Source organism: Anneissia japonica, unplaced genomic scaffold (assembly GCF_011630105.1).
Source record: "Anneissia japonica isolate Jap-2015-1 unplaced genomic scaffold, ASM1163010v1 scaffold287829_len2072220_cov186, whole genome shotgun sequence".
Lineage (NCBI taxonomy): Eukaryota > Metazoa > Echinodermata > Crinoidea > Comatulida > Comatulidae > Anneissia > Anneissia japonica.
Genome location: NW_022716075.1, coordinates 1,527,122 through 1,552,685, shown reverse-complemented (window position 1 = coordinate 1,552,685; position 25,564 = coordinate 1,527,122). Strand labels below are relative to the sequence as shown.

At 35.6% G+C, this 25,564-nt stretch overlaps 2 protein-coding genes across 5 annotated transcripts in view; one reads left to right on the top strand and one right to left on the bottom strand.

Annotated features, from left to right (window-relative positions):
• The first annotated feature begins 543 nt into the window (after positions 1–543).
• On the top strand, positions 544–23,394 carry LOC117109586 (tuftelin-interacting protein 11-like). 4 transcript variants are annotated; one of them, XM_033251962.1, is made up of 16 exons: positions 544–657; positions 2,319–2,519; positions 5,155–5,288; positions 5,821–6,012; positions 6,292–6,504; positions 7,141–7,445; positions 8,624–8,746; positions 9,990–10,137; positions 10,318–10,540; positions 11,619–11,780; positions 12,634–12,852; positions 15,856–16,062; positions 16,420–16,547; positions 17,021–17,092; positions 17,546–17,768; positions 23,262–23,394. In XM_033251962.1, the coding sequence occupies exons 2-15, from the start codon at positions 2,396–2,398 to the stop codon at positions 17,723–17,725; spliced, it is 2,430 nt and encodes an 809-aa protein (XP_033107853.1). In that variant the 5' UTR covers positions 544–657; positions 2,319–2,395; the 3' UTR covers positions 17,726–17,768; positions 23,262–23,394. The 4 variants fall into 4 exon arrangements, with proteins under 4 accessions (XP_033107853.1, XP_033107854.1, XP_033107851.1 ...); XM_033251963.1 differs by lacking the exon at positions 23,262–23,394 and having other exon boundaries at positions 5,824–6,012; positions 17,546–19,019; XM_033251960.1 differs by lacking the exon at positions 23,262–23,394 and having other exon boundaries at positions 17,546–19,019.
• Positions 21,872–25,564, bottom strand: part of LOC117109589 (kinetochore protein spc24-like) — an 11,757-nt gene continuing 8,064 nt past the window's right edge. The window contains exons 4-6 of the mRNA XM_033251965.1: positions 24,453–24,557; positions 23,846–23,922; positions 21,872–23,364 (exon numbers count right to left, since the gene is read on the bottom strand). Coding sequence (XP_033107856.1) covers positions 23,258–23,364; positions 23,846–23,922; positions 24,453–24,557 — 289 coding nt within the window. The 3' untranslated portion in view covers positions 21,872–23,257. The remainder of the gene's footprint in view (positions 23,365–23,845; positions 23,923–24,452; positions 24,558–25,564) is intronic.

The following is a 25,564-nucleotide window of genomic DNA, read 5'->3' as shown; positions in this document are numbered from 1 at the left end:
GGGTAGGCCTATTTTATAACTGAGCCTAGTCATTGTGTGGGTGTTGTGTGAAAGAGCATGACAGTGGCGTTAAACGGCTATGAGTTCTCACTGGATCCAGGGGAAATCCAGGGGCCCTGGTCCCCTGGCTGGAGCGAACAAGTGCCCCCAGCAATTCAAATATTTTTTTTTACAAACAAATAAACAAGGCCATCTTCCAAGCCGAAGTCTGCCGAGTGATTAGGGCATTTTGATTTTAATTGACTTGTTTTGTTTGGTTTTTAATTGTAATTATGTTTAGTGATAGTTAAGATTAAGTGGCCTATCAATGCTTTGCCGGGTACGTCATGAACGCTAAAAACGCCGGAGCGGCCGGGGAGTCCCCAGACCCCCATTGGGGCCCTTCACGATCCACGGCCCCAGCGTCTGGGCCACTGCCCAGGGACCTCCATCCCCCTCCTTACGCCCTGAAATTTGTATTAATTTTGGACGCACCACCATGTGTGGGCGAGTGCGAAATAATGCAGCTGAGTTTCTTATACATAGACGCCCTCTGGTGCAGGTATCGTATTCATCGAATTGTTGTGAACGAATGTACGACATTGGTGAGAGGGTATAAAATATATCTACCCTAGGTCGTCGTAGGAGACTTCTAGAGAGGTCTTAAACGTTAATTGTGTAAATTTACATTTTTTTCGCTTGGTAGGGGAGGGACCGGTGAAGCTAGGCTAGGCCTATTGAGGATGGTTAGGGGCATAACCTAGTGCCTAGGCCTAGCTAGGTAAAAAAGCAAGTGAGGCTAGCCTAGACTAGGGCCTAGGCTTGGCCCTAGCTAGAAGGCTAGCGTAGCTTATTAGCTAGGCTAGCCTTGCCTTCTTGTTGTATTTGTAGTAGAGCCTTGGCCTCTGTGATGGCTTGGCCTAGCTGTACTGTAGTTTGGCAAGCGGGGGCGTGGTGGGAGGTGGCAACAGAAATTGCCGACAAGGGTTCCGAACCAAGGCGACAATGAAGCTTCATTTGACGGCCTGGAATAAAAAAATCCCTGTTAGCAGTGTTAGGATCCATGGGGAGAGTTCAGGGCACATAGAAAAAATTATTAGAAAATTAGATTATCACTCTTTAAAAAAAAAAATTGTTGAGGGGGGGGGGGCCAGGTTTTTTTAAAAAATAGATTATTTCGCTTTTGTTTTTATCGATGAGGGAGGGACTGTTTATATTTGGTCTGTAATAGTAAATATTGTATAAAAATTGGTTTAAGTTTATAGCTTTTTAAAGAAAATGTATTGGAAGTAACTAAGTTTCATTGTTGATGCGGCAAAAAAAAATTTTTTTCCCGAATGTTTGATGCGGGCGGGAGTGATAATCTAATAAATTTTTTCTGTTTGCCCTTATGGCTTAATTTGGTCCTAAATGTGCTTTTAGACCACAATATTAGGGATTGGTAATCAAAATAGCGTTATTTGGATAGGCAAATTATTATTTTTTAAAATTTTTGGTCCAAAGACCTAGTCGTTCTTCGGATGACAGGGCTGTCCAGGCCTTTCAAAACAGATGGGAATTCCTTTGGGTCTACCTTTAGAAAATTCTTCGAATTTAATATGCAACAAGAAAAATATAAAAAAATAATTCCCTGGTTATAATTACTGGTGAAGAGAGCGATGAGTATTTGGTTGAGAAGAACCCATGCAGGTGCCTATCGAATGGAAATCTAGGGAATCATCTATCAGGCAAGTAGGCCCCTAATTGTAACTTGAAGCTACAGTAGATGTCGATCCAGTTCGCCGGTAAAACATCATCTACAGTATGACGTAACATACACATGCATAAAGAAAGAGGACAGCCTTCCATCTGTGAAATGGTGGATTTTTAAAAATTTTTGGTAGTTTTATCTTTAGGTAGGGGATGACGACCTTCAAAAATGCACAGTCACTGTTGTATGGTTCTTGCCGTCACAATGACATTGACATTGGTGAATCAGTGAAAAGGTTCGTCACTACGATGGGCGAACTTGCATAAAGTAATCACAGCTTTTGCAGAATTCAGATTTCTTTAAATGTGCACACAGAATTCTGGGTCTAAAATATTTAGATAAGAGCGCAAACCCTTATAATCCATAGTGATGTCTAGAGGAAACCAAGACCTTTACACCACTGGACTAGACAGTATAGTAAAATAATAATTGCTGGTCAATCAGTGAGGAAAAACAAACAAAACTAAACTAAAACAAACTTAACAACAAATGGAAATTTTGTGACTGCATCAGAATTATAATCCAAATTTTCATTTCTGATTGCATAGTTGAGTATTGCTGTGATTTGTTTTTTTTTTTCCTTTTGCAGAACACTAGATGAAAACAGTATACTTTATGTGAAGTAAGAATTGACGTTGATAGTTAATATATATTTGTATATCAAGCATGGCAGGTCTCTATGAGGATGATGATGGTGTTACTGGTTTTGAAGTAACAGAAGATGATGTTAAACAAATGCTAGATCCTCAAGGGTCGAGGTACAAGCAATCAAAGGCTAAACATATCTATGGTACAGTATATTATTTATTTTAGTCTATAATGAGCTAAGGTTTTTTTTGATAAATCACAAGAATTTATTTATTTATTTCTTGACTACCCTGTTGTATCAGTGGCAATCACAACATGTGGTGTGGTACAAAAGAAAATGATGGAAAATGATCATATACAAATGTATACTGCCTGCACATGCATGCATGAAACAGGACTAAAAATTTAAGTTGATCTGAATGCATTGTAATTAATGACGTACTAAATAGTATAATAATGATTTCCGACAAAATGGAATAATGTGGTGAATAATTCTCACTTTAGTTTTCTTTTAACATACTCATTTAACATACCTATACTCCTTGTCTATCTGTGGGTGCCACGCTTTCCCCATCCATTCATTGTTATTGTCAAGAATTATTCTGTATGTCTTTTTACATCTGAGAAAACAGAATATTGCCAAAAAAACGTAGACAGAGCTGAAGCATCATGTTTTGACCAAGTCCTAGCTAGTTTTGAAATATACTGTAAAACCTTAAATAGAAGCTCAGTGGGCTTAATATTGAGAAGGAGCCCATCTCGCATTGAATTCCCTCTTTAGTTTGCAAAAGTAACCATAGCACAGTATATACACGGTACATGAATTTCGAAGTAAAAAATAAAATTACGCATAGGTTTATACATAGTTTGAGTAATTTAATGCCGGTTAATATGATACAGATTGATGTAATACAGTGGCCCTAAAATTTACATATTCATTTTGAAAAGAAGCTCCCCTCTTTACTTTGCAAAAGTAACTTTGAAAAGAAGCCTATCTCAAAAAAGAAGCCCATCCAAAGTTTAAAAAAAAAAACCAAAAAACTTCATTTTGAAGTTTTACGGTACGGTACAGGCCTAAAGAAAGTAAGCATACAGTAATGAAATATTATACAATTAATGAATGTTTATGAATGTGAGTGCAACAATGGGTAGAATATTTCTTGAGGTGAAAGATTGGATGTTCTATTCAATAAGGCGTAGACCAGTTGAATAGGACATCCAATCTTTCCCCGAATGAAATATTCTACACCATTGCACTGATAAACATTCATTATTTGTTTTGTACAACACCTAGCTGTATTTCTCCAGATCGCTTGCATGTTCTCTCCGAATACAAGGACCCATCTTCCTTTCGAAGGTCAGCATAAAACCAGCTTAGGCCCTAGGTCTAGGAATCGGTCAAGTTCAGGTTCGGCTAATAATAGACTCAAATCCTCACCACAGAAGCTGGCGAATTACTCCATATGGTTGACTGCATATTTTATTGCCTTTGTTGTTGATTTGGCATAACTTTCATTCAGTAATTCCTACAAAACTTCTTTCGCTCAAAAGCACAAATGGCCCCGTACCAAATGAACCTGTAGAGCGGGGGCTGCTGAATGACCAACTCCTTGTTGACTCATGGGTTGCCTAGGCTAGGCTAATTTTTCTCACTCGTGTTGCATTTGAGGATTTTGTCGTCTTGGAGATGAAAAAATACCATTCAACGATCGTTGACTAGTACTCAAATAACCATGGGATATTCATTTTAAATCAATCTCACGTGACTTGTTTTCAACCAATCAAATTAATAAAATAATACATGTGGAGTCAATATTTATTTGAGTCGAGGGATAAGGACTAGCGTACACAATTTGGCTCATGTGCACTTAAAGAACCCGGTACATCTTTCGAGACGAGTGAGAGGTTACACTGGTGTACTGGTCTATATAGCCCCTGTTGTTGCCAGGTGAGAGTAGCTTTTGGTACTAGTTTACCGGGTTGCTCAGACACGAAATGTCACACTTTTTTTAAGCTGATTACATCTGTCCATGCACTCATGTTGATATTCAAAATGTTTATAAGGAAATATTTTGTCGGAAAGCTTTGGTTCTTTCTGTCTGTTTTACATTTATATATGAGCACTTAATTTTGTATCTCAATCTAGATCCTGTCATTGTTCACCATCCCTGTTGTTGTTCTTTATATGTGGCAAAGACAAGCCAAACCAGTCACTCTTCTCAAATCGTGTTTCAGAGAAAATCGCCAAAACATGCTGGAATGTCAAATTTTAAAAAATCTATTTTATTGCACTAAACTAATCTTTACATATCTAATGATCTATACATCATTTTATGCTGTTATTTTCCCCATTTTCAATGTTAAAACAACACTTTTTAAGGATTTGATGATAGTTTCTGCATGAGAAATGCCTGAAATCATAAACTTTGAAGGCTGATTTCTCATATATTGTTCTTTAAACAGCTGTATGTTTAACATGCTTGTAACTTCATAAGGAAATGCCGGATTTGAATGATTTTTTTACCATTTTATAGCTATTATTTTACTCTCTAACACTGTATTTATAACTCAAAATCGATTTTTGCGACGACTGACTGGTTTGGCTTGTCTTTGCCACATATTCTTTAGTGTAATGTATATTATACTGCAGCTTGTATTGTTGATGGGCAAATTATGTACTGCTGTTGGCTTACAATTTAAAATGGGTTGGTATTGGTACCAGATACCATTACTGCATGATTTGCCGCATGTTATTTTGAAATACTGTACAGGGACTGAAATCTCCCAGATAATAATCATAACAAATTTATCATATACATTTTTTTATTTTTCTCAAGGTATTTGGGCTAGAGATAGTGATGAAGAGGAAGAGACCAGAACTGGTTTTGGAATGGGAGGCATAAATAAATCCGATTTGGTAAATGAAATGAACTTTATTACGGGAAGCATGAAAAACTCAAACGACAAACAGGTAAGCATGCTTCTTACTATGGCAATATGCTAATTACAGTAATCATGAGCTTTTGATCAAGTATCGTAGTAGGATTAGAAATGATATGATTGTCAATTTTTGACAACAACAAGAATTGATAATGAGGAACAAAAATACCAGTTTCTTCTAAATTAGTAGAATTGGTTTGGCACAGAAATGAACAGTTCGTTTTCCAACCACAAGGTCAGGGTTTCAGTCCCTGGCTGTGCATCTTTTTTTTTGTTTCCATAAGCAAGGCACTTTAACTGCATTTCTTCTCTCCACCGAAGAGTATACATGGGTACCTGGTGGAGTTGCTTGCTCCTGCGTTGATAACAGTAGGAACACTTAAGCATATGGACCCAATGATCCGAGACATAAGCACTTTGTATCTGCAAAGAAAGGCGCTCTATAAATAAACAAATAAAAAATAAATAAAAATAGAAAAAAAAAAAACCACCCAAACTTATAAATCATGGTATAGACTCTATACAGTATTTATATTTGTCTTTATCTTTAATTTGTATTGAAGAAGAGTGAGGAGAGAAAGACGGAGGCCAAGGTGAGGAATCTGGTGATGCAAGCAAATGTCGTAGTCGAACCAAAATCAAACAAAGGACGCACGAATGCTGAAGTACGTCACGCAGAGTTGATGCAGCCCGACAAGCACATGGGTAACTGGCAGAAACATACCACAGGAATTGGTGAAAAGCTAATGAAAGAAGTAAGGGTTGTTATGATATTCATGTACTGTTAAATTTTAAACATGCGTTATATACCAACTTTCATACAGTAGTGCACTAGTCAATTGTAGTCTCACCCCACATAATAATATTGAGATAATAATATTTCCTTTAAAAAATTATGTTTTTTATTTTAGTTATTTGTGAAGATGGTTCAGCATTCTGTGCCTTAGTAAAATTGGTTACATTATTGTTTCTGTAAAATCAAATATAAAATATTATTTATTAATTTATGGATATTTTCAAATTGTTCGTTTCAGATGGGATATATCCCAGGAAAGGGATTGGGCAAGGACAACCAGGGAATAGTGCGGCCAGTGGAGGCCAAGAAAAGAGCAGGGAAAGGGGCCATTGGGGCGCATGGTCCTGAAGGAGTTCGGATATCCAGGCAACACAAGGCAGTTGATGCAGATGAAGAAGAAGAAAAGGAATTTAGAAAAGAATTACAGCAGTGGAAGATTGGTGCTGTTGAGGTGAGAAAGAGTGAAAGTGGAAATTACATGTTTATTCAATTTAACACACTACAGTTCTTTATTTCCTCTCCTCAGATGAACTCCTCGGAGCCAACGACGAACCATGCTTTAGTTTAAGGAGTAGGTTTATAGTTTCATACGACAACATCAACTTTTTCCAGAATGTCAATCACTAAGCGCGTAGAGGCTTTTTAGCATGATGCGCTATATAAATCCAATTATTATTATTATTTATTATTATTGTCCTTTTGTGATAATAATGACCAACAGGCAGTAGGCCTACCATCTAGTGTGTGTTGTAATGTCTGATGTTAAGTTCATCCAACATAAAATTTCTTAAACTACAATACTATTAACAACATAACGTTAGGTGCTGTTGGGAGGGATTAATTTGAAGCTCTTGCAAGCAGATTCATAAAATTTTCTTTTTGTTATAAACATATTTATCACTTGCATTCTTCAGACAATGCTGGTCTGCATGTGTTTTGCCCTCTTAGTAATTTTGTGTGTGTCACAAATGATCATCTCCAACTGGATAACCATTCTCGCAAAATATTGTTGGTATATGTAAATAACAAAGAAAAACAGTGGTATAAAGACAGTCATTATGCAACTTATTTCTTGTTTCATATTTAGACAAAGAAGAAACCTTCCTATGTTTATAAGACAGCCGATGAGGTCATTAAATCTGGTAAGGTCAAAAGAAAGAAAGTTTCTGCTGGTGGAACTGCTATCACTGGGGTGAAGGTGATCGATATGACAGGCCCTGAGCAGCGTGTACTTGATGGATATGGTCAAATTGGTCAGCAGCATGACAGACCTGAGGACACGTTTGATTCATTGGCAAATGATGAGCGAGCTTTTGAGATGCCAGAGTTACAACACAACATTGATCTGCTAGTTGATATGGCGGAGCAGCAGATCATACAGAATAACAGACAGTAAGATATTTCTTTATCATCTTAAAGCTACGGTCACACTACAGCCTCAAGTCTGGGTTAACTCAGTACGGTTGAGAAATCTGGAGTCTGAACCAACCTGGGTTGAATCATCCCTGGCATAAAATTGCTCTCAACCCAGGCAAGGTATCTAGGTTGACCCTGGGTTGACAGAGAATTCCAAAATGTGACCAATCACAGCTGCCAAAACAATGTTTATGTGCAAGGATTTCTACTCTCTGAATTAGGTCAACCTACTGTCAACCCAGGTAAGTGTGAACACTGGATATGTTTATGTCAGGCATGAGATCTCAACCCTACTGAGTCAACCCATGCTGCGGTTCTAGTGTGGCCATACCTTTACACTGGTGGTAGCCACTGTGTGCGCTGAACTGTGACAATCATTTCAAGTCTCAGGTTTCAGGTGTGTTTCAGTTGGAGAGCTGAAATACTAGTTACGATAAAGCTGGGTACTCACTGCTTCTTACGACGGTTGTACTCCACGACTCCAACTTCGCTCCGTGTAAGCTCTAGTCATCGCGACGCCATCTGCTGATTGTCGTTGGCAGTCTGACCTTATCGTCATTATTAAAAACAATGCATTGTGCGCACGTAGTAGCATTGCATTCTATATAAAATCGCGTCGTTCGACGTTCAAGTTAAATACACAGTACACTCTTAAGGCCAACTCAGACAGTGTCGGTACACTCTTAAGGCCAACTCAGACAGTGTCGGTACACTCTTAAGGCCAACTCAGACAGCGTCAGTACACTCTTAAGGGTAACTCAGACACTGTCAGTACACTCTTAAGGCCAACTCAGACAGCGTCAGTACACTCTTAAGGCCAACTCAGACAGCGTCAGTACACTCTTAAGGCCAACTCAGACAGCGTTGGGTCTTTGTGAGTTAAACACTGACTGGATAGGTCTGCATCAGGGATAGTCGCATCGTACAATATAAAACTTGTTTAATATTCTCCCGACAATAAAATATGTTAGACTGCATCGTACGACATTGTCTTATTTCGTCTTTAGAAAAAGAGTTATACTTTAGTATGTTTTCCAATAGTATAAATTGCCCAAGAAATTCATCAATTTGTTAATATTAATATAATTATTATAGTTCTAGTTTCATGTATGATTATTACATGTGTAATTATATCTTTTTTTCCTACTGTTCAGATTGCAACATGAACAGGACATGATTGTGAACTTGGAACATGAGAGAAGGAAGATCAGCGGCGTACTGGAACAGGAGAGACAACAGGTCACCCGTCTCAGAAAGGTCATGGAAATGGTTGAAAGGTCAGTATGTAGAGTTTACTGATTTTGATATATATTTTTTATCTAGTAGTGGAAGTTTAATTCCATTGGTTGAAGAAATGCAAGATACAATAGTGCATAGTCTTTTAGATAAGCCATTTACGCCATTTGTGTTCTATGTGGTACATGTGCATGTTAAAAAAGCAATACACTTAAAAATTGTAGGGAATAGTCTCTCGGTGATCTGTAAAATACGCAATTCTCTATAATAATTCATTAAAAAATTAATTTAAAGTAACAGACAATACTTTTATATGAATCCATTAAAAATGGTAATGTAATTCAATTTTCAGTTTATTTATTTAAGTACCACATGATAAAAAACATATAACACAATGGCCACATAACAAAAATTGAACACAAACTCACCCACCATTTGTCCTGGGGAAACCTGGGCATACTGTAACAAAACACCATCGTGGGTCCCAACCAAATGTAAGCTCACCTTCAGATAAAATCATATAAAATACTGTAGACGTAACAGACTGCATTAAGTAATTAAAATGCAATAATTAGAAATGTTTGTGAGCTAATTCTTGTCTCATTCCAGTCTGTTTTTTTAATTACATTAAACAATGACAACTTCTGAATTTTTTTTCTCATAACTATACATTTTTTTGTTATTGTGTTAAAGGGTTAAAGTCCTCTGCATTTTACATTACTATACCAAATATTCCAGACCTGATGGATAGGAGTTCATGATCTTGATTTTCCTTAACAGAAATTCTTAACTTTTTGATTGAAAAGTAACATTCTGATTATTTCAAGAGTGAAAACCAATATATTCTACACTCCCCAATCCCTATAATATATTTGTGTTTATATATAAGTAATTACAGCTTGTAATTGGAGAGTCAGACTTCTAAATCAGGGGTGGGCATAAAAATTAGTCGGAGGGACAAAGTGAATTTTAAATTTAATACCGAGAGCTGGACCCAACCTTTGATATTTCCAGTGACCTTTCAAAAACCTCTAAGTACTGCTTTTACAACATTTTGTTCTCAGTTTTAATGTTACATTTTACATATGATCGGTGTCCGGCCGTAAAAAACAAGGTGTTTTCTAGTTAATGTTGCTTGGCGGGCCGCACACAGGGTTTTTAATTCATTTTCGCGGGCCGCAAAAAAATCATATCAGGCCGCACTTTGCCCATCTGTGTTCTAAATTTAAACCCCATGTCTTCTTTTATTTACTAACAAATCAATAATTACTTTTACATTTACAGGTGTGAAGAAAGCTGTAAACCGGGTTCTGCAAACCCTCTTTCTCTGGCCGAATGTGAGGTAATTTTCAAGGAACTACAGGTGAATTATGTAAATGAGTACAGAGCATTTCAGGTTCCTCAGATTGCTGTAACAGTCATATTTCCTTTGGTGAGTATCAATTATTATATTAAATAAATATTAAATATTAAGTGTTGTGGCGGGTGGTTGGGGTGTTGGGGGGTGGGTGGTTAATGCGATTGGCAGAGAGTTTTTATAAATTGATAAATAGATGTAAATTAATAATTAATATAGTAAATATGTAAAGATAATTAAACATCAATGTAACAGGTACAGAAGAAACTGTCTTTCTGGGACCCAATACGGAGCAGCGAGTTACACATTTCTTTGTTTGAAAGCTTGAGGGGATTTTTGGATAATAGGGAAAATCGTATGAAGTTGCCATCTGGACACATCATCACCGTCTACGAGAGACTGATGTGGGAATTATGGATGCCCATAATGCGGAGGACAATCACAAATTGCAACATCAAAAATTGTGACCAAATTATTGGTATGTGTGTATTTTATCTTTCAGTAAAATTAAAACCTAAGAATCGTGACATAATAATATTCCATTTTCGACCGTGGTCTGGGTGCAAATTTTTTACTCTTATTTAAAATTAGAAAATTGTAACAATCCTAACATGAACCTTGATCTATGACCAAAATCGCACCATACTTGTATGTAAGATTGTTAAATAGTAGGCCTAAATTTGCAAGAACCAGCATAAAAGAGTATTCACTCTTATCTCGCAGCAGGTTGGTGATCATGGGCACTATCTTTCCTATGTTCTGCATTAATCAGACATGATTAAGAGTTTTTACATGTCAGGTATTTTATGTTGCCAAACCATTAGGCTCTCAGCCATCCTTTGCTGCTCTTAATTTTGAGTTTGCCCTCCAATAGTTGTCTGATTTGAGTTGCGTCTGGTATTATGATATTCAACACATAGGGAGCCTATTCTATTTTTTTTAATGGTCATTGAAAAATATCTCTTGTCATTTGCTTGTCATTACTTAATTTAATTTCTGTTTTTCCATGTTATTCCTAACATTCTGTAGAGAATTCACATACAGTAATGTCCTTGTTTCTATCACCACAAAAAAAGTGTGGCGTGTAGCATTTTTCCAAACTTTATCTTGGGGAAAATATACATTCCTAAACATAAGGCTTGATGCCATGTTCTAATAGGCTTCCATTGCGATGTACAGTATGTTAGTTTGTCACTGTTACACTTAAGATAATTAAGTCTGATGGTAGTGGCACTTGAGGATATTTTTGAAATATGTATTTACCTGTGCTCTATAGAGTCTCACTAAATAATAGCTTTTAATATGAGCTGTGCCATCACAAAACCAGCATACTGTCCTTTAATGTTAAGCTGAGAGATTAGCATAAAAATATTGCCGTATTGTATACTGTATTTCAGTAAATGACCTATCGTTTTAAAGATAGTGTGGAGAATATGATTATGAATACTAATACAAGTCAATAGCCTTGTTTTGGTCACTGCTGGTGTTTTTGCATGGCAAGCCCCATATGTTGACATTCCACCACTGTAAATCATTTTGAAATTTCTCGCTTTCAGATCTCCTCAAAGTCTGGGCTCCATTGCTTCCAAGCTGGATCATCATTAACATCCAGGATCAGCTGATCTACCCCAAGCTGCAGCGGGAGGTGGATGATTGGAATCCATTAACAGATCCAGTACCAATCCACTCCTGGTTACATCCCTGGTTGCCTTTCATGGGTAAGTAAAATCCCAAAGAAATAGTTCTATTTCCAGGAAATTGAAATCTCGGACCAAGTTTTAACAGCTCAGTTGTACTTAATTGCCTAGTACAGTACTCAATAATTATGTAAAAGCAAAGACTCTATAGTCTGCTTTTGTCAATTTACCCAAGTATTTTTTTTTCTTGCATATTAGCTCTGTAATGAATTTAAATTCCATGTTTTCCTGGACCAATTTTTAACAACTCATCCACTTCATTACCTAGTACTTGTTAATTATTTAATATTATTATTTATTTATTTATTTGTGACACTTCACCTGTGTATCGGTGGCACTCACAATCAGTGGTGCGGTCTTACAAAATACACAAAAGAAAAAGGAGAGAAAATCTAGTTAAAACTGTCTATAGGTTGCTTATTTCAATCTACCTATTTTTATTTTTTTATTTGCTTGTGTATTTTTTGGCTTTGTGCATAATTCTGAATGCATACTATCAACTTTGATAATATACTTTAGCTCAGCTGGCTAAACTGGGGGTAACCACTGTGTGTGCACTGAACCTTTGAGAATTCTCATCCCTTCCCTCCTTGTATTTTGGCCGGAGGGATGAAGTACAAGTAAGCGGACCCAAAGACCAGGGAAAAACAAGTACGAAAACGTACCGCCTTTCGTATGAAGCAGTTAAGCCTTTGGTCCTGTGTGCATTATGACCCATGCACACGTTAAACACGCAGTATACTCTTCGGAAAAGAGTGCTGGTGTACTGACCAATCACAAAATACCCACTGGAAATATGAGACTTCAGCCCTTTCGTGGGTTATCTTAGGTGTTTACATCAAACAAATCTATCCATCCATTCATCTCTTAACAGAACTTAAATTGGAGCCTCTCTATGTACCAATTCGTCAGAAGCTAGCCAGCTGCCTGATCAACTGGCACCCAAGTGATGCCTCCGCTAAGACCATCCTGATGCCATGGAAACCGGTCTTTAACAAAGGATCCATGGGAACGTTCGTTATCAGGAATATTTTACCGAAGTTGGCAATCTGCTTGCAGGAGTTTCTGATTAATCCCTACCAACAGCGCTTAGGTATGTTACATTGTTTTTTAACCCTTGGAACCCGAAAGGCCAGAAAAACTGCCGCGTGCTTACATTGCAATTACCCTAAAGGCCAGTATACCGGCTTTGCGGGTCAGGTGACGTTTTTGGGGTAATCACCTGACCAGTATGAGTAATATAACGTAATTTTGTGACATCATCATTCCCAAGTCGTTCTGACAGCCTCGTACGTGTTGATTTAAAAAAAAAACCAAATTTATATTGAATAATTTGACAATAAATTTCAACGGTGCTTTACGATTGATACTTTATGACTCCCAATGACGATTATACAGGAAGTGAGGTAAACAGTGCAGTTTCTAGCCCTAGGCTAGGCCGATCACGATAGTGCTAGTGCCAGCAGTGGTAGTGATGATAGTTGTGCGTCGGGTTGATGGATGGCTTTGGTAGCAGTACAGGGCCTAGGAGGTGGTGGTGATAATTGTTATAAAAAAAAGCACATTTTGTCCAAATAACTGAGGGTGAGGGTGCCGCAAGATGTAAATAATGCAGGGTTCAAAGGGTTAAAAAGAAATATTACGTTGAGTATGTCATATATTTTACACATTACAGGGGCGGATCCAGAAATGTCCAAAGTGGGGGGGGGAACCGAAAGTTGGGCCGATTGAGACAACACTGTCGTAGGGGTCCGGGGCATTCCCCCGCGAAATGTTTGTGTTTTTTTTTTTTTTTTTTTTTTTTTTTTTTTTTTTTTTTTTTTTTTTTTTCCCAGGGGAAGGGGGGGGGGGGGGGGGGCCGGAGCCGGGCTGGCCCTGCATTACAACATATAGTAAAGGCGGTACTATAGGTAATTAAATACAGGTTTCCCTCTAATTAAAGACCACTTCTGTGACCGTGTTTCCATGGTCTTTAGCAGCTCAACAGTTGTTACATTGGGACCACAGAAAAATAATCTTTAATTGGCAGTGGTCTTTAATTGGAGGGGTCTTTATTTGAGTCATACCTGTATCAGAAAGTGGATACTATGTGAGTCATTACAAAAATGATGTGTGGTACTGTATAGTTCCTCCATGTTATTGTTATTTATATGTTTTACATAATCAGTGTACATACTTTTAATTTAAACTGTACTTGGTTTTGCCTCTGTAGAGCTAATGGCTGCACATGCCCATTACTGCCACACCAATAGCTTCTCCCAAAACACTAATAAAGAAAAAATTCACTGCTCTTATACAGTAATATCTGCAATATCTACATAAATGACATTGCTTAGTTAAATATTCTTCAGTCATCAAGAGATTGTTATTGCCAGACATTTAATAAAGAGAACAAACGATATAAGTTTTCATCTCATATTGGTGTTTAATTCTTCTTTCACCTTGTTTACGCATTACACAGACATGTTTCGGAAAACCAATTTCCATCATCATTAGTGTGAAGCTAGGGCGTTAGGTTAACGTTATTTATAACTACTTTCACCGTGTATGTAAATTAGATGATACACTTATCCTAACAGCTGACAAAACAGAGTATTCAGTCATCCCAGTACATAGCTGTTGATTATCAGCCACAAAAGAATTTGACGCAGCAGGAATGGTTTGGTTTCCCAACCTTGAGGTCAGGGTTTCAATCCTTCGCTGTGCATTTCGCTTAGTGTCCTTGAGCAAGGCACTTATATGTACTGTATACTGCTTCTTTCCACTCGGGAGTATAAATGGGTACCTGGTGGGGTTGCCTGTTCCTGCGCCAATATGGCAGGAACACTTAAGCATGCGGACCCAAAGACCAGGGAAAAACTTACAGCACTTTGTATCTAAAGAAAAGGTGCTATACAAATTACCAGATTAGATTAGATTGGGCCCCTGTGTTCCACTGACACTCTCCACTAGTTTAGACATACAGTATACCTAAAGTAATAACCAATCGTGTAGACACATTAATTTCACATACTTGCAGACATAATCCAACATAATGCTCTTAAAATGTCTCTAGTGCTTTTGTTTGAAATGCCATGTTGATTGTCAGATTATAGAAACTCTAAGTATATGACAACTGGCAAAATGTTATTCATCCAATCTTCAACAACACTGTTTTCCTAAGAGATACATGTTGAAATATTAACCAGCACAATATTGTGTTGAATTTAAGTTAGAATACAGCATGTAATTAAGGATACATAAGGCTAATATATTATTACCAAAAATACAGAAATTTTACAGAAAAATGCTGTGTAATACAAAGCATTGTAGAGACAAACAACATAAGTGCAAAGTAAAGGTTTAAATTCATCAAGAAAGTATAATACATACTCCAAGTATTGAAATGCATGGCATCGTGTTGGGATTCAATATTTCGACATTAATTATGTCATCATCAGGTGATGACATAATTAATGTCGAAATATTGAATCCCAACACGATGGCGTGCAAATTCATCAAGAGTTCTTTAAAGAAAAAAAAATCATTCTTAGACATTAGATTGGCAACCAAATATTTTTTCTATAGATAGTTAATTTGATTCAAGGTTAAATATTAAATGTATTCTCATCCATATCTGGAATCTCCATTGCTTACATACATACATGCATACATGCATACAAAACAGCATTCACAATGTAACATTATTATAATAATACATTTAATTTTAATGAAAATTCATAGTGTACCTTAAAATGAAAATTTGTAGCTTGTATATTCAAGATGCTTACATTACCTAGTTTGAAAGTACGAAGTCACCTTATAATATATTTTTATTTCTTGAAAAAACAATTAAACCAGGATTCTTGTTACAGGTGATGCCATATTTCACGGACCCACTAGGCTGGTGTTATCTTGATCAGCCCCCATCTTTCCGACATCTCTGAATCCGCCCCTGTTAGAGAGTAGAGTTGATTTTAGTCATTAGAAAAAATTCTGGTGTTGAATTATTCGAACTTATGACCTGGATATTAGACAGCATGCAACTTTACCATTAAGCTGCGGTTCCACACCAATTTACCATTTAAACAACATTCAGAACTGCTCTTTTTTTCAGAGCCATTTCATTGGGTAATGTCATGGGAGGAATTGACACCACTACCGAGCATGGTGGGCTTACTTGAGAAGAACTTCTTTCCTAAGTGGTTGAATGTCCTCAATACTTGGCTGGGTAACAGCCCAAATTATGATGAAGTCACCAATTGGTACCTAGGTTGGAAAAGATTGTTCTCTGAAAACCTTCTGGCACATCCTACCGTTAAAGGTAAATTAAAATTTATTTTTAAAACTCATTTTTAATTATGTCTGTTATTATAAATACTGTATAATTTATATTTTTTAGTCATAGGTTATGAATTGTCTTTGAGATACACTTGGAATGAACGTTTTTTTTTTTGTATATATATATGACTTTTATATTCACCTTTATCATGTTTCTGTGTCCTTCTTTATGGGGCTCCAAGGGAGAGAATTTTAATTTCACACCATGTCATATCATCAACAATAAAATTGCTTTAGACTTGTAGAGTTACATGTAGAGCTTACATTTTCCAATATATAATCTTTTTCATAACATTTGCTGCAACACATTTTTAGAAAAAAAAAAATGTTTCCATTTTAGAATATTTCAACCGTGCTCTGGATTTGATGAACCGTGCCGTTTCAGGAAAGTTCACCCCAGGTATTGACAACATGCAGTATAGGACGAATACAGACCATAATAGGAAACAGGCTGAAGCAATTGCAGAGGTAAATATGACTTCAAGGGTCATGCTACAGTACTTATAGTTTGTTGTAGTTGTTAAAGGTGTGAGGATGAGAAAGAGGTTGGGGTAAGGAGGAATAGGAATTTCTGATTGATATAGAAATATATCTTTCCTTTGGGAAGGGGTATAATATGTATGCCATCTCTGTTCTTGGGTATGGACTGTGGTGGCTTTGTATGATATACTTTCGGAGGTTGGTTGGTGGGAGCGGGAAGCAAAGCTGTCTCACGACAGTTGATGTAGGCCTTGTGAAATTCAGGAGCATAGCCCTGGTGAGGATCTAGTTTTGATTCTTGCGCCAAGAAAATGAAAAATAAGTAAAATTTTCTTTTTAGGTCTGAGTAGTTGATGGGGACTTGGCCTCTTTGATACCAACCTGTCACCCCCGCTGGCACTGCCACTAGGTGTCTGTGAATTTATTATTTGCTTTATTATAATTAAATTTTTTTCTTTCAGCGTGAAAGAGGTGGTTATGGTTCAGCGGGTATTACAGTTCCAACAACATTTAGAGATCTGGTAGAGAAAAAGGTAATAAGACTAAAAATTAATCAAAATTCTTTGTCTACATTCATAAATAGGTTTATTACCAAAGAGTATAGAAATTCAAGAGGTCCAACTCTCAGAGTCTCGTTGGAACACCATTCTATCTCAAAAAGTATTACCACGAAGTAGAGGGCGTCCTTCGAAAGAACGTAAAAAGTGTTCGTATCAGACGTATTCAAACTTTAAGAGGATACCCCTATCTCATTTGTAGTACTTTATTAACATTATTATGTATTACATTCAAATAATAGAGTAATGACTTATATCAGTATTAACAGAATAAGATTATAATGCTACAGATATCAGTAAATGAAAACGTTCATTCACAACAACATGAGTTATATGAATGAAAATCATCAGCACGTATCTATGCTGTGTATTGTAATATAAGCCAGAGACAATTTAATGATATATTTAATACACAAATCATCTTTCCAGGCACAAGAGCACGGGTTACTTTTTTGTATTACTCAGAGACGGTTCGAAGGCAAGCAAATCTACGCTCTTGGGCCACTGATGACTTATATCGAACGTGGAGTGTTATTTGTCCAGGACCAGGGACGTTGGACTCCTATGGCATTACAGAGAGCGATCGAAATGGCGGATAATAGCAGCTGATAGAAACAGCACTAACAGCACATTGAGAATAACACACCTTCATGTAGGGCATTTACGCATTTGCTTTAACTATGAAAATTATCTTATCTTGGGCGAGGCACTTCAAAAAATTTATGTTTTTGACATAGTATGCTTATTACGACTTACAACATTATGAAGCTCGGTATTGTTCCAATTCTTAAGGCCATGTAATATTTATTTTGATGTATTTTTATATATATAGAAAATATAGAAAAACATCACAGCAAGGCTTTTCATTCCTAATGCTCTTCAAAGATTAATGATTTATGTGATAATTAATTTTACAAAATGTGATGGAGTTGTTATTGTACTAACCATGCATGTAAGATTCATTGTGTTGTGACAATTCCTGGTAATAAATAAAATGTAACAAGATACTAAGAATTAATGATGAATAAATGAATACTGAAACTATAATTTTTAATAATATTTAAAGCACGCAGGAGCATGTAGGCATATCAGACTAGGTGAGCTTCGAAAGTCTATTTGCCTTGGTGAGATGAGCATCAGCCTTGGTCAACAACTCATCTAGTTACGATATCGAATAACCCGTTGGTGTTTTGGAAGATCATCCAGTCGTGAAACTCTTGCTGCAAACAAAAATGGAATGAATGAATAACTATTGAAAAATATATATGTATATATTGAATAAACAATAAATAAATAATGAATACATAATGAATAATAAATGATTGTGTATGGCATTTATGCATTAAATAACACCCAACATATAATTATCATCTTGGAAAAACATGTAACTTGATATTCTTTCTAGTATGTATTAATTTTTAGCATTGTAAGCATGGTACAGTATTTTAACTTTTTTTCAAATCATGTATTATCAGCAGCAGGTAAAGAAGTTTCTCTCAATACAAATTACAAAACCAGAACACCTCTCCTTTATTAAATACAGGTAATTTCATCTGGGAGAGGCTTAATCATACAGCAATTTAAAACCAACTAGTAAGCCCCAAGGACTGTTTCGATGGCATATATCAGGAATATAAACATGATGCTGAATTTTGTGACACCTAAATATAAGTCACTATAATGCTTGAGGATGTTGCCCTCATGTGTAAACTCATAACATTGGTAAAGTCCCCATGCACGGCAGCAAAACTATTGCTTGAGGCTTGGCAGGTATTATGGTTATGTCACGGTTTTTTTGTATTATAACCTACTTTAATTATAGTAAAAATTAATAAGCTAATTCGTAGTTTGAATTGCGCATGCTCGTATAAAGGTGAATCGACATAAACTAACATACACACAACATTGGTTGATGTTAATGGACCTTACAGGCATGTGCAGATTTCTGGTCTAAAAAAATTGGATTCAGTGTGACTTCGTCAAAATTTACCAACTTTGAACACTGATTTTTGAAAAAAAAATTTTTCAATGTTTACAGACATTTTAAGTTTAATATCCTTAAAACAGACTTGCATCCAACTTACGGTGTCTACAGAAAGTAAGAAATTCAAATATTGAATTTGCTTATAATATAATTGATATTGATAAACTGATTTTATTCATTTATACCAAATACAAATTATCAAGTAAAGAAGAAACAGGTGTCTGGAAAAGTACCATGTATGTCAGCATAAATGCCAAGTTACAATTTGCAGGCGGGAGATTTTGTTTTAAAAACCATCCTTTTTTAAGCACTGTAATAGTGGATATTTAACGAGAGAGTAACAAAGAATACATATATTTTCATATAGCCAATATTACATTTATGCGCGAGATTTTGGTCCTCAAGCGCGAGACTGCAAATGCGTGAGTCTCACACCGGGTGCGTGAGCCTTGACTGTATGTGTCAGTCAGTCAAATATTAATTTATTCCTGAAGATGAACAAATAGTTTATTCAACTCCGAATTCTTGTCCATCCACTCCAGTCCCCCTGTATTGTGGAAGCAGTGTTCCCTAAAAACCATTTGCGGTTGAATGTTGTCATTCAAATTGGCTGTGCATTGCCCATATTTCTGTGGCTGCAACACAACTCAAGAGCTAATGTGTAGGGTGGTATGATGGTTCGACACTGAAGTTTGCCTATAGAGTACCAGAGTCATGTTGTCACAACACCAGGCGGTGCCCTCTGTTGTCAACAAACGTTGGTTACCGTTCAATACGCCTGAATGACTTAATAGGCTTCCTGAAATAGGCATTTTGAAATCTAATATTTTACCATCAAAATGTATTAAAACACAAAATTCGTTATCGAACACACATTTAATCATCAATTAAAATTTACAAAGCAAAAGTAAGATACAACATCTTAATTACGTTAGCGCCTTGAGCACTACTGCAGTGGATTTGTGGGCTTTATAAATCTTATTGTTATTGTTGTTGTTATTATCAATGGTTTGTCAGTGGAGAAAATGGCATCTGGTTGAACGCATTTTGTAACAATAGCAACAGAGTAGTATCGCGTGGTATCGTGCAGTATCGCGTGGTAACACTGCAGTATTCTATATATATGCAATTATTTAAAACTGGGAAAAAAGGTGAAAGCACCTTTTCCCACAATTCTTAAAAGTATTCAAAAATCTATTTCTGTATCGTCAAATATGCTTTTTGTGTCTTAGAAAAATAAGTTGTACAAAAAAAAAAAAAAATGGCAAAGACCAGCCAAACCAGTCACTCGTCGCAAAAATCGATTTTTGTGTATTAATAGTGTTAGAGAGTAAAATAATAGCTATAAAATGGTAAAAAAATCATTCAAATCATACATTTCCTTATGAAGTTACAAGCATTTAACCACACAGCTGTTTAAAGAACAATATAAGAAATCAGCCTTTAAAGTTTATGATTTCAGGCATTTCTCATGCAGAAACTATCTTTAAATCCTTAAAAAGTGGTGTTTTAACATTGAAAATGGGGAAAATAACAGCATAGGATGGTGTGTAGATATATAAAGGTTAGTTTAGTGCAATAAAATAGATTTTTTAAAATTTGACATTTTAGCATCTTTTGGCCATTTTCTCTGAAACACGATTTGCGACGAGTGACTGGTTTGACTTGTCTTTGCCACAAATGTTTTCCTCCATAGCCCGACTTCAAAAGACAAATTTTGCATTATGAATCCTTTTAGATGGATTGACTGATTGATGTACTCTAAAAGTAAACGGACCAATGCTTACATAAAAATGTTTTACAGTTAATGATTTTTTTAATAACAAAATATATAAGCTTACACAGATGCAACTGGTTGTGGGAAAATCCTACATTTGTTGCAGTCTTCACAATATGAGGCCTAGCTTGTTTTGGGATTTAAATGTACAGTACATGAATGTATTATGCAGGCCTGTCTCTCATAAACTTGATATTCAAGAAATGTGTTTGGTACCCAGAGAGCAATTTCTGGCTCATCTCTGCTGAATAATGTGTAATTCATATTTGTGTATACATTCTAATAATGAATTTTATATGCACTATACAAGTGCACAACTATTGACCATTTAAAAAAAAAATATATATATTTACCTATGGAGATTTTAAAATGAAATTCTCTCTCAACCCATAAAATAATAGAAGAAAAATGTGTATTATATATCTTATTTTGAAGGATGCCAATTTTAATGTAGTGTATAATTACAGTACGATAGCATTTCATACATTGCCATTTTAGTCCTCTGTGGGTTATTTTTATTCCATCTGATGAGTATTTATAAAAAAAAAAACTTTTTCCACCCGCTTCTATTTATGATTTTTTTTTAAAAAGAAGGGCAAACAATTTATTTTATTTGGCCTTATGGTATGAAAGGCCCAGGAATGTTCTACTGTACATTATTTTATGCTGCATTAATTCTTTCAATTCGAAACAGAGTACAGTAATAGGAAACATGCTGTATTACTTCATAAGTGGACAGCTACTTGATTGTGATCAGTAAGATCAGGTTGTTTGAATCCCTTACAGGCAATTTACAGTATGTTTGACATGGGCAAGACACCTTATTTTTCTCTCTTATCAGGAGTGGTAGGATGTAAAATGTTGATATTGAATGTGTTTGGTCTATCCCTAAATATTCATGTGAAACCTGGGAGCAGAAAAGCTTATAGTCCAGTATGTAAAAAAGCACTTCAAAAATGCTAATAATAAACAATGTAAAAAAAACAAAACAATTTGTACAGTACTTGGAAACTTATAATTTATTAAATGCTACTACAGTACATTGACATTTTACATGAAATATACTGTAAAGAAAATTGTTCTTGGAAACTTACATATTTTATTAAATGCTACTACAGTACATTGACATTTTACATGAACAATAAGTAGAAATGATGAAAAAAGCAAAAAGTAAACATTCTTGTTGTTCTGTACATTCATGATGGTAAGTGGAAAGCAGTACCAGTTGAAGGCTATTTTCAAAAATATATCTTCAAAACACTTATGTTGTGATAGTTACTAGGCGAGACTTTTTTTAATACCTTGTTTAGCAAACCCGCTGCCTGCCAATAATGGTGATTTTGAATAAAGTGTCGCTCTATGTTTTGTGAACCTACCGCCCATGAATAATCATCATATAAAATGGTTAAAAAAAATAATTCAAATTTGACATTTCCTAATGAAGTTACAAGCGTTTAAACACACAGCTGTTCAAAAACCAATATGAGAAATCTGCCTTTTAAAGTTCATGATTTCAGGCATTTCTCAGTAGAAACTTCCATGAAATCCTTTCAAAAAGTGTTGCTTTAACATTGAAAATGGGGAAAATAACAGCATAGCATGATGTATAGAGATATATCAAGGTTAGTTTAGTGCAATAAAATAGATTTTTAAAAATTTGACACTCCAGCATGTTTGACCATTTTCTCTGAAACACGATTTGTAATAAGTGACTGGTTTGTCTTGTCTTTGCCACAATTGTAATTACCAGCATTCTGAAGAACCCATCAAGTATGAGACTGGAATTATTTCAGTTCACTATATATGTTTCTATGGATACTTTTTATGGCTTTATTGTTCAGTCCTTGGCACCACCCTATATTTGCTGCCATTTTTCATAAATCCAATTAATAATTGACGTAATTCATATTGATGCTCAGCAAATCTGTAAACACACATACATGCAGTAGACTAAAGTTTAATGTACTACTCGTACAATGTCCAATCCGAAATAAATTATACACTGATGTGCCTGCTGCTATCATTAAAGATGCAGTCTTAAATGCGTTCAACATCTTGTTGGTGATCCCACATACATACTGTATGTCGTGTGAAATTAATAACAGTCTTGTGTTTCTTCCCTTTAGGGAAGATAAGTGGCTTACAAATGTTTTTAAGTATTTTTTCAAGTATTTGACTTGAAAAAATGAAAAACCATAACCATCCCCCCCCCCACCACATGGGACTGATCATGTACCCTGATTATAAAACAACCCACCATGTATTTGCCAAAAGGAATACTATATATATATTATGGATCTCCTAACAAAATTTCTTCAGTAAGAGTAATAGCAACAGTCACACATGTTCATAGTTCCAATCAATAACCTTTTTTTTATTTTCAGTTTGCCATTTCGATGAGATCCCAGAGATAATTGGTGATGAAAAATGCAGAGTTCTGTCGTGTATCCAGGGAAAACGGACGGACATCTTTAGCGGTTGATACGTCTGAAGTAGCTATTAAGGGCAAAATTATAATTTCAATTTTCAACAGGCCATTGGGAAACGTCGAGACAGAGTAATGTTGGCATTTGTATAATATTATAATCTTTGTAATGTGGTACCATAATTCTTGGATATTATTACAATAAAGTGTATTTGCAGTTTAAACATGTACTTTCAGTTAACGGTGGAAAATAACTCAAAATCCAACATGGAAAAAAAATGTTTTCACCAATTTAGACATTTTACTACAAAATCCATATACTAGCCAAATGTCTATGTTAGTCTTGTGAAAGGATTGCCATATAGTAAAGTGATTTAAGTTCACTATTGCATACCCTTGGCTCTAAATTAAATAAATAAAATTGGTTCTCATTTTGTCATTGCTAACTTTTTAATATTTCATAGCTTAAGTAATAATAATGTTATATTGGCTAGTTTATTTGAGAATATATTACTACCCATAAACATGGAAACAAAAGGATACATCCTGTGATTTCTTCTGGTGGGCTGTCATACTCCCAACAAATCTTGGAGATGTTTTTGTACAAGCTTATATTGTATCTAATAAAAGAAATTAACAGGTATGAATGATGTTAGTTTGTACAGTAAGTTTGTTAGTTTTGTACTTTTGTACAAAATAGACAAAAACAGACTATTGGAAATTTATAGTTTTTCATCGGCTCTTTTATCGCAACTAAACCCTCACATTTGTTTTACCTTCTACATAATATACTCAAAATTCTTATGTCTATGATTATTGTCCACAGTGACTGACCCCGGAATTCGAAACAATCGGGGACAGGAAAGTCAATTGTACAGATGGAGGGTCCAAACCACCCAGCACCACCATGGTTGGGACTGATGCACAACATTTTATGTATGGTATTTCTAGATGTCCTGGTTTTTTTTTTCTATTATGAAAAAAAATTTAGTGGGAAGGGGGCAGCTGGGCCATCCTTGAATCTTCCTATGGTTGAATTTCCCATGTGGAAATATACAACTTTGTTTAGATGCCTGAAATAGCCTACATTATCAGTTTTTAAAACATTGTCTTCCTATTACTGATGTAAAACACAAATCGGAATAACAACCTTGTTTGTGGAAGAACTTCTGTAGTTTCCTCGGTGACCTTTGCCTTAAGTAATTTCAGGCCGCCCTTTTCTTCTTCTCTTGTCTGTACAGCTTCTTGAACTGACGTTTATTGACATTAAGAAACCATTAAATTCAGTATGTTTATAGTAACATACGTGCTATTGTTTTTTAGAAACCATGGGATTTACTGATAAAGTTTGACACAGAGTACAGTACAAAACAAAGTTTGAAGAATGTGATGAAGCCATCATTGTGATAAAGTTATCATGATATATTCATCATGATAACTTTAGCATGTTAGAGAAAACCGTTCATATAGAAACCATCCTCATGATCTATTTATGCTAATGTGTGTAGTGTTGCATGAAAACTACCAGAAGCACAACCAAGGAGGTTGGGACCTGTTTAATAAACTGAAGGCTGATTGGTTGAATTCGATCTCATGAATTAATTTATCACGTTAACCAAGGTTAATCATGATGAATCAACATGCTCCACTAGATCACAAAGGTGATTAAACTGAGCACGTTATTTGATTCTGGTAGGTTCACATGAAGTGATTGGCTTGATCATGATCCCCTAGATCATGAAAAACTCTGAATGTGAACCTAGCTATTAAAATATTTCAAATTTTGTTCATCTTCAGGAAGAAAGATTTAAACAAGGATCTAAACAATGAATCATGTTTGTTTCCATTCTCCAGTGCTCACTACCGTATATTCTTGCATATATAAGGCAATCCGTGTATAGTCGACCCCCGAGCTTGAGAAGATTTTCGGCAATTTTTGTATGTCGGGAGAATAAGACGACTCTCTGTTTCACTGTCGGAAATCCTATTTTTTGCTGCTTTTTATGGTAATCTAATCTTCCAAAAACCATTTTATGGGCTTTTAAATGTTCATAAAAATCTTATTTCCCTGCATTTAAAATTGAGTTCATTCATACTAAGCTAGTAGCTTCAATTCAGTAGAAAATTTGCATGTTATGATTGATCCGCACATAAGATGGACATGATTTCAAGATCAAAAATGTGTATAATGCGTTGTGCGTATAAGACGTCTTATATGCAAGGATACATGTTACTAAATCTCTTATACCCGATTCACACGTG

What these genes read in the sequence shown, in the direction of transcription:
- LOC117109586 (XM_033251962.1), top strand. Translation starts at nt 2,396, where the DNA reads ATGGCAGGTCTCTATGAGGATGATGATGGTGTTACTGGTTTTGAAGTA. An exon ending in AAAGGCTAAACATATCTATG is followed by an intron (nt 2,520 to 5,154) that starts GTACAGTATATT and finishes ATTTTTCTCAAG; the next exon opens with GTATTTGGGCTAGAGATAGT. An exon ending in AAAACTCAAACGACAAACAG is followed by an intron (nt 5,289 to 5,820) that starts GTAAGCATGCTT and finishes TTTGTATTGAAG; the next exon opens with AAGAGTGAGGAGAGAAAGAC.